General features: G+C 44.9%; 1 protein-coding gene across 2 annotated transcripts in view; it reads left to right on the top strand.

Annotated features, from left to right (window-relative positions):
• Positions 1 to 2,748: 2,748 nt before the first annotated feature.
• The window catches only part of PTPN1 (protein tyrosine phosphatase non-receptor type 1), a 78,214-nt gene continuing 71,921 nt past the window's right edge, over positions 2,749 to 9,041 (top strand). For both annotated transcript variants that reach the window (XR_011472089.1, XM_070419769.1), the window contains exon 1: positions 2,749 to 2,967. Coding sequence is in view for 1 of the 2 variants with exons in the window: in XM_070419769.1 (XP_070275870.1) it covers positions 2,905 to 2,967 (63 nt within the window). In the remaining variant the exon portion in view is untranslated. The remainder of the gene's footprint in view (positions 2,968 to 9,041) is intronic.

Genomic DNA, 9,041 nt, shown 5'->3' with positions numbered 1-9,041 from the left:
GTGCTGTGGTAACCCTGGGGAGAAAATATGACACCAAATGCCTGGTAAGTGCTAAGAAGGAAAAGGGATAGAGTGACTGGGCACTGTTTACTAGGAGGCATCAGAAGGGGCCTCTCTGAGGAAGTGACATTTCATCAGAGACCAATTTGGTCTCACTCTGGATCCCAAGCTCTTAACACTGAGCCATCTGCCAGGAACAAGACCAGGATGAGGCAACTTGCTGACACTGCTAAGTTAGGAGTCGATGATCCCTGGGAAACAGTCGTCCTTCTCCACTGAAACTCTTTAGGACATTTTTAAAAGTTTAATGGGTCATTGATTTCCTCCATTAGCTAAATCCACGAGGAAAGGCCAGAGAAACCGCGTGAGATCATGCCTGCCAGGAAAAGATTTCAGCTATCATGACACATGGTCATTTGTTTATTTTCTAACCAGTCATCACTAGATGATTCCCAATCACCACCATCACTTCTCTGGGGATTCAAGAGCTTGGCTGGTTCAAGGCCAGACCCTGGCAGGGAATTGGCGAGCTTTACAAATGAAAGGAAGACTCAGAAAGACATAGCAGACTCTGGTACCACGGGTCCCTCCTCCCCGCCAAATATCAGACAAGAAGTTGGGGGAGATACAGAGAAGAACACCATGTGAAGATGGAGACAGAGATTGGAGTGATGCTGCCACAGACAAGGGACCATGAGCCACCAGGCGAGAAGAGGCAAGGAATGTCCCTCCCCTAGAGCCTTCGGAAGGCTTGTGGCCCTGTCGGCCCCATTGATGGTGGGCTTCTGGCCCGCAGAACTGTTTGAAAATACATTTCTGTTGTTTTAAACCACCAAATTTGTGGTGATTTGTTATGACACTCCTAGGAAATTACCACAACCACGAAACAGCCCAGACTTGGACCCTGCTTTAGCCTGCTGCAGCCCCCCTCTCCTCCATCAAGAACTTGTGCGTAGCTTTGGCCCCACTCAAAGGCTGCTGCAGTCCTTGGGTGACACTCCCTGCAGGCTTGAGGGCCACTTGGGCTCCAGATGGGCATTTGATTTATTTACTTATTTAGCTCAGCCCACAATGATAGGAATGAACCAGCCCTCTTCTCTCGTCCCCCAAGGAGTTCTGTGAGTACCAGACAAGCTAGCACTCAAATCAATGAGGACAGGAAGAGTATACCAGAGCCTGGAGTCACTTAAAAGGGCTAAGATTTAAATTAGGCAGCTTCTAAGTGTGGGATTCCCAAACTTTCCACCAGAATGGACATCTTTTGTTAATTTCCTCCATGGAACACCCAGTTTCTAAAGACATTGCCTATGAAATCAATTGCATTTATTCAATAAGAATTCATTTACCTCCCCCCTCCAATTGCTATTATATGGAGGTAGGTATATAACAACGAGGGCTAATATTTATTGATCCACTCACTATACTAATAGCACTATACATATACTTATTCCATCTTCACACCACCCCTATGAGGTAGGTACTTTTATTATCCTAATTTTACAAAGGAAGGAACAGAGGCCGAGAAAGGTTAGGTCTTTTGCTAAAGGTTGCACAGCTAGTATTTTGTAGAGCTGGAAGTTGGACCCAGGCAGCCTGGCTCCAAAGCAATCCCCTGGAGACTGGGTTAGAATTTTGGCTTGCACACCAATATGCAATGCAAGTGATTTTGTTTCTCTGCACCTCAGTTTCCTCATCCATAAAGTGGTAATAATAGTAGTGCCTATTCTGTCGGATTGTTGTGGAGATTAAGAATGTGTACTTGGAATCCCAGGCAAGTGTCTGCCGCAAGTACTCAAGGAATTATTTCAACCAGCGATACCAGCAGCTGCTCTGGCCAGGCCTGAGATGCAAACAGGGATGATTTGGTCCTCTAGGTTCTCTGACCTCATGCAGTTCACGATTCCATGTAATGTGCCAGGCCAGAGCTGGATGGCTTCAAGTAGAACCTGCAGGAAGGCAATCTGACCAGCCCTTTTCATATGAGCTTCCAGGACCACAGATGGACAATTAGCTGGGGCTGCTGGTAAAAAGTACAAATTCTTGGTACCTGAATTCCTTGGAGTTGGACCCAGAAATCTGTATTATCCGACACTCTAATGCACCCTGGAATTAATGCTCCTCTGAGTCCAGTCTGGGCAAGAATTCCTTGATACTTTGGGAAACTGAAAATCATGCCAGGACATCAATCCATTCCTGCAGCGCCCGAAATTGGAGACCTCCAACGGAAAGCTTGCATTTCAGTACAAGGGCAGTACAGAGAATAGGAGGGTCTTCCTCAGCAGCCTGGTAAATAATAAAGCTCTAAGTTTCATGAAAAAAACGTGCAGATATCTGGCCAGAGGCAGGAGGCAGGAAATGGAGCATGCTTCCTAGGCCCATATTCCAGCTTGGAGCACTGAGGCCAGGGCCCTGGCGTTGCAGGAAAGATACATGACTATTTCAAGGCCACCCTGTGACTCAATGGGCCTCCTAGAGGTTTGATCTCACTATCCCAGGAGGCCTGGCAAACCCGAGCGCCTTGCGTCGAGCTCCCGGGGTCGCCTAGGCAACGGGCGGGCGCCCCGCCCAAGCTCGGAGTTCCGGAGGGGAGGAGGGAGCGAGCCCAGCGAGAGGTCTCGCGGGGCCGAGGCCGCTTCCTCCAGCGCCTCCCCCTGACTCCACCCCGCGGAAGTGCTGGCTGACCTGTTCGACCGCTGATTGGCCTTCACTCTGGGGGCGGAGCCCACAGCAGCGCGGTGCGTACTTCCGGCTGCCGGGTTGACATGAAGAAGCAGCGGCTAGGGCGGCGGTAGCGGTGGCAGCCGAGGCTTGCAGCGGGACTCCCGGCGGAGTGCGCGACGCGGCCTAGAGCGGCAGACGGCGCGGTAGGCCGAGGAGGGGGCGCAGCAGCCGCCCTGGCCCGTCATGGAGATGGAAAAGGAGTTCGAGCAGATCGACAAGGCCGGGAGCTGGGCGGCCATTTACCAGGTGCGGGAGCAACCCGGAGCGCGGCAGGCCCTTCGCTTAGGCCGCGTGAACCTTCCCCGCAGAACCCCGAGTCCCGTGCTTCCTCTGGGTCTCGACCGGTGCGTCGGCCCTGCTGCTTGAGGATTCAGTCCGACGGCGGCAGAGGCCGGCCCCCTCTCTCTTTGTCCCTCGGGTGGGCCTTCGTCCCTCCCGGACCTCGCCGTCCCCTTGGGTCCCCCACTTACCTCGCATCCTCCAGCCCGGTGACCTCTCCCGCCCGGGGGCGGCGGGTCCGGGCTCTCCGCGCGCATCCCTCGCACCCGGACCCCGCCCCCCTTCCCATCCACTCTTTGTCCCCTGGGGTTGGGGGAACGCCCCCGCCACTTCCTTTTCTAGACGGGACCACCTCAGACTCTCTTCCTTTGTCTCCCTGGGAGCAAGGGCTACTCCCCCTCCCGCCTTCACGTTTCCTTTCCCCTCGTCTCCGTGTGCTTGGGAGTCCCGAGGGTGACAGTCCCCTTCCCCCTTCCTGTCCATTCATTTCATGGATGTGAATTGGCGATGCCCGTTCCGTGCCGGGCATCGCTCAGGCGCCGGAGGTGGTGTGTACTGAATGGGACGGACCAGACCTCATCCCTCGTGGAGCTCAGAGTCCAGGAGGACACTCACACACCTGAGCAGATAATTTCGGGTAGTGACAGGTGCTGGGAAGAACACAACGCGGAAGGGAAGGTGGGCTGCCCCGGAGAAGGGGGTCAGGGCAGGTCTAGCAGGCATTTGCTCCGTGAGCTGGAAGAGGAGCGGCAGCAAGCCAGGCAGGTATCGGGCCAAAGATCTTTCCAGCCAGGAGGCCTGAGGTGCCCGCCGCACTGGGGCCAAAAGGCTGCCACCCTTTCAGGCAGGGACCATGGGGAGTTAGCATGTTTACCGAAATCGCATCTTCCCCCGATGAGCATCTTAATGCTTTGGTGGAGGCTGAGGTGATGGGGTCTTACAAGTCCTCGTCTACTTGTGGATGCTATGGTGGTGCCTATACGTTAGGAAGGCAGGGTTTCTGACATATCTCCAAAGCATCAGATTAAAAACACCAAGCGGTCTGCCTTCACCAGCAGCGAAGCCCTCTCGAGAAAATATGTGCTCCTGATTAAATGTCATTGCGGGGGTTGTGAGGACTCACCAAAACCACACTCCATGTTTTAAATAAACGGTGCACAGAATAGAGAGATGTTGTTACTTGTGTAAAGGGAGAAGGCAGTGTATTCCGTTTCCAGCTTATAGGCTCAAAAGGCAAATTGTGAGATCTATTAGCCGGTAGTATTAAAGTCTATTTTGAGCTCCACTTAAAAAGGAAAGAAAGCTTTAAGGAATTCTTTGGTATGCTTAACTAACAAAGCCTTTTTTTTTTTTTTTTTTTTTTGGCATGCTTGGTTTCATGTCGATTTGCATCAAGCTTATTTGACAGGTTTACTTTTACTTAGACTATAAAGTATATTAGTTATTGATAAGTATATACAGTTTGTATCCATTGCCTAGTCTCTCTGAAGTAATTGAGTGAATTTCACTAGCGGCTTTGAGAATGTGTAGACGTGCTGTCTACGTCAGATTTAATGCAGTGGAATCTAAAGTGGTTCTTAATGAAAAAATGGTTCCTCTGAAGTGTTGGATATTATGATATACCCTGTCACAAGTGGAGGTGGCCTCCATGAAGCATGGGGGAAAATCTATTATACCGGAACTGAGTTGGCAACAACAAATTCATATTCTAAAAACTCATATTCTAAAAGAATTTGATTTCTTACTGTTTTAGGCCAGAGCTTGGGGCATGTTCATCTTTAATTTCCCTCCTCGTTCTTAAGTTCCTCTACCGTATTTGAACTCTAAGACTTAGTCAAGATTTGCAGTATGTCAAGATTCCTTTAATAGATTGCCACGTTCCTGGAGGTGGTTTCTTTTGACATTAGAGAGTTGTCCATTATGGGCTTTTTCACCTCTACTGTACAGGTATTTTTGTTTTCTAACACTGAAATCAGAAACTCTTCTCCTTTTTGAGTTGAAAAGTGGCTCTTTATTGGGCATTGTGTCATTTTTAAAAACAAAGAGTTCAGATGACCTTGAGTTGAAAGTGGCACATTTCCCAAAGTGTGTGTCAATTTACCGAAACCATTCTTTCTCAGGAATTCAAAGAAATGTGTTTCAGGTTGGAAGAAAATGGAAGCTAAAAAAAATTTAACAATTTATAGCATGTCACGATGAGGACAGCCTTGTGCAAAGTCATTTTAAGCTTGCTTAGTCTATTGTGATTAGAAAAATATAATTTCTGCTTAAAATTTTGTAAACAAGACAGTACAGTTATTTCTTATGACACTAACTTCTTTTCTGACTAGAACAAAAAGATGCAGAAACTTGGCAACAATTGGGCAATGAACAAAGGGTAAAGTAGACTTGAATGCTGAGGAATGTGGTAGCTTAGAAAACAAAAGTGTCAGGCAAAGATTCTATGTAAGCTTAATCTGATAACGTGAGCATAACTGTTTTTAATTGTTAGAGCTAATAAATAGCATAGGTACTGATGAGCATTTAGGTTTATAAAAAAGTCAGCTTTGATAGCACATGTAGATGGGTTTAAAAATTGTTCCCTATCATTTAAATGATTGCGTGTTTGATTTGAAAAGAAGTAATACTAGTGAGCTTAGAGTTTGAGTTGGTCTGACTGTCTAAGAGGAGACAGAACACAGATGGGGAAAAGGGATTGGTTTTTGGAGCTAGAATGAAGAGAAAACAGAACTTGAAGTAATGAAAATAGCTGATAAGCTGCCCTCCATCAGTAGTTTAAGGTTGGGGTCAGGTGTTTTGCTCTTTCTCTCATCTTTAAATTCTTTGATTCTCTGACACTGTTCATTACCTTTAAATGTGAGTGATTTGATTGTTTCATATAAAGGAGGTTGCAACCGTAGCTTGTGACTTGAAGACAAGATTTATTCCATGTTAGAGGCTGGCTTTGTAAAATGGGCCACTCTTCCAAATGACTTGTTTTTATAGCTGCTTTCATTATGAAATATGATCTAATGCATATCTAGGTTAAAACCATGTTATAACAATAGTTCACTAAAATTCTTCACTGCTATATACAGTATATGTTTTTATAATCCAAGAAGATGAATATTAAAATTTCCTAATAATGTTTATTTAAATACCAGTCTCTTCAGAGAAAGACTCTGTTTTGTGAAGAGGAGACAGATCTATACGCTATGACTCACTTCACTTAAAAAAAAAAAAAAAAGACAAACGGAAATGACATGGAGAGATTGGGAAGTTCTAGTCATCTTGAGTGACCCATTAGCTCTAAATGTGCTTGTTTAGCCCTGGTTTTAGTGAACTAAATTTAGGTGTCTGATCTCCACTTTGGAAATGGTGTAAAGACCTTTGTAATTGTCGGGGTTCATATTAAATTAACTGGGAGCACAAGGAGAAATAGTGGAGGGAACTTTCTGCTATTATTTGTTTGACATCACTGGCATATTTATAGGAATACTTTGGTACTTTTGGAACTACATAAGCAGGTCAGCTGGGGGATAATGGTAATGCAAATGATCTTCAGTTGCCAATTACCTGCAGTTTGCATTTTAGCATGAATAGCTCCCCAAAACCTCTAAAAATACCTGGTATTGAATAATGTGTTGAATGTACTAGTATACTGAATTTCATGATAGAAATGAATATGAAATTTCCTGTAGGGGGTTTTTCAGAGTATAAACTGTTGGAATAATGACTGTGCCTTTTCTTTTTCTTTTCCCTTTTTTTTTTTTTTTTTGGTATTGTCTGTTTTCTGATCTCTTAGGGTGCAGAAATTTTGTCCTATGATGTGCTTTTAATTGCAGGTACTTTTTCTTAAGCCTACCTGAACCCATATGTATTTTGCGAACACTGACATTCCTCCCTGCAGTGTTTGTGTTCATACATTCATGGTAACCAACTAATACTGACAGATAGGCTGGGCACGTTTCTTGCTACTGCCCGTGTTCCGGAAAATGGGAAGTCTAGCTGGGTCATTGTTTCCAAGACAGTGTAGTTTGGTATCAGGCACTCGGTGTGTTTTCAGTATCCAGTGAGTGCTGGGGATTTAGACTAGTTCTTGATTCCCCCTACCACATTTTGTTGATTGGTCACCATAGCATTCTTTCTACCACCCCAGTGGTCTAGGTTCTTAAATCTATAATAAAAAAGTGTATTATGCAAATCGAACAGCCAAACAACGGAACAACTATTTGGACGCCCATCCAGACAACCTTCTGGACGAAGCCGGGGCTGTGATGGACTACTCTTGCATGAGTTTTATGCATTGGGCCTCTAGTTTTGCCTATAATACTATAGTCGTTTGTAGTTTCACACTAGAAACAAGTGAGACAAGTTACATATTATTATGGTCCCTTAAAGTCTCTCCATATCTCCTCCTACCCCGCCATGTATATTCTTCACATTATCACTGGTAATTGTGTTAAAAACAGACCTGAGTCAGGTCACTCTGTTTAGTTACTTCTAGTTCTTTCATAATACCTGTAAGGTCCAAACTCCTTAGCATGGCAGCCAGGTTCCAGCCATCCCTTCCCATGTACCTCAATTCTAGCCACACTAGAACGTATAGTGTTCTTCAAACTCATCCTTCTCTTTCCTCCTCTATATCTTGGCTCAACACTTTGTGTTGCCTGCCTTTCCCACTCAGATGTGTGCCTCCTCATACTAGATCTTTGTTGTCTCACCTGTGTGTTTCCATACAACTTCCTACTTACCTCTTCTGAAGCCTTGCTCTCATGGGAGCTGTTTCTTTAGATCTAGATCTATCTCCTCCAGAGTCCAAGCTTCCTGAGGCCAGCTAGTCCATCTTTCTCACTCATCTTGGTGTCCTCTGCACCTGGACAAAGTAAGTGCCTAACAAATGCTGAATTGAATTGCTTGTCAGCCCTTTGCCAGGCCCTGACAATATAAAGACAAACAATACCTGGTTCCCAACTCCCATTCTAGGGAGGAGGGTGATAGTAGAGGTCAAGATCATCACATTGTGAGCCATGGCCTGATGAGGCAATTTAGTATTGCCCGCTTGGTGACTTGGAAGAAAGGCTTGAATTCATACCCAGTAGAAGTTGATACCACCAGTTTGTCTCACAGGAACTTTAAATTAACAACAAATTTATACTTGGTCTGAGGCAAACTTAATAGAAGGTTTGCAGGTGATACATCTGTCTCTCTAAGAATTGTTGAATTACTCTATCCTCATCACTCTTGACTTGTTTTCACATGCCTTCTAGAAGGGCTTTGCATGTAGTCGGTTTGTAAATGGTTTTTGATTGTGGGATGTAAAATATGGTTCTCCGTAAAGTGACAACCCTACAAAGTCTGCTTTTTTCCCCAAAGTATAAACGGTAAAGGTTAATATTTTTGGCCTTTGATCAAACTACCTTCAGGCCAAGAGAGTAATTTAATCTTTTGCTTTTTCTCTAGTCTTAGCTCTAAAACTAACAGTGCTGAGTGGGTCCTTTCCTTTCTTTGGGCTTCAGTCCCTTCCTTTGTAAAAGTTATCCTGGACTAGCTGATCACCAAGTTCACTTCAAGTAATAAAAGTCTTTAATGTGCTCACAAAGAAAATTTAGTGTTCCTGAAGTGATCCTTGTAAAACATTGTTACTCAGTTTTTTAAAGTGGGTGGGTGTCAGTGGGTACAGCTAGGCTCAAATATTTATAGGAGTTTTGTGAGGCTAGCGAAGGACTCAAAAGAATTTACTATTTTCCCCCCAAGAGGTATTAAATTAAACATTCTTAATAAGTAGGGTTCATTTGATTTAGTAATGTGGGAAAATGAGTAGCCCTGACACATGAGTTATTTTTTCTCTTAAGTAGCAATTGGGTGGTTTTTCCTGTAAAAGATAGAGGAACTGATTCTTGAGAATTTACGAAAGATTCAACCCAAGCTAGGTACTTGAAGAGTAGCTGCCCTTTATGTTGTAATTTTTTAAATAAACCAACATCTGGTCTAACTTCATTTGAATAGTGTGATAGTTTACATATCTGCCATGTTTGAGAAGAAAGTACCTAAGTCTCCAG

This window comes from Myotis yumanensis, unplaced genomic scaffold (genome assembly GCF_028538775.1).
Source record: "Myotis yumanensis isolate MYYU_CA2020_CCGP unplaced genomic scaffold, mMyoYum1.0.hap1 SCAF_7, whole genome shotgun sequence".
Taxonomy (NCBI): Eukaryota; Metazoa; Chordata; class Mammalia; order Chiroptera; family Vespertilionidae; genus Myotis; species Myotis yumanensis.
Note: the sequence above shows the minus strand (reverse complement) of the source record. Positions and strands in the feature narration are given on the sequence as shown.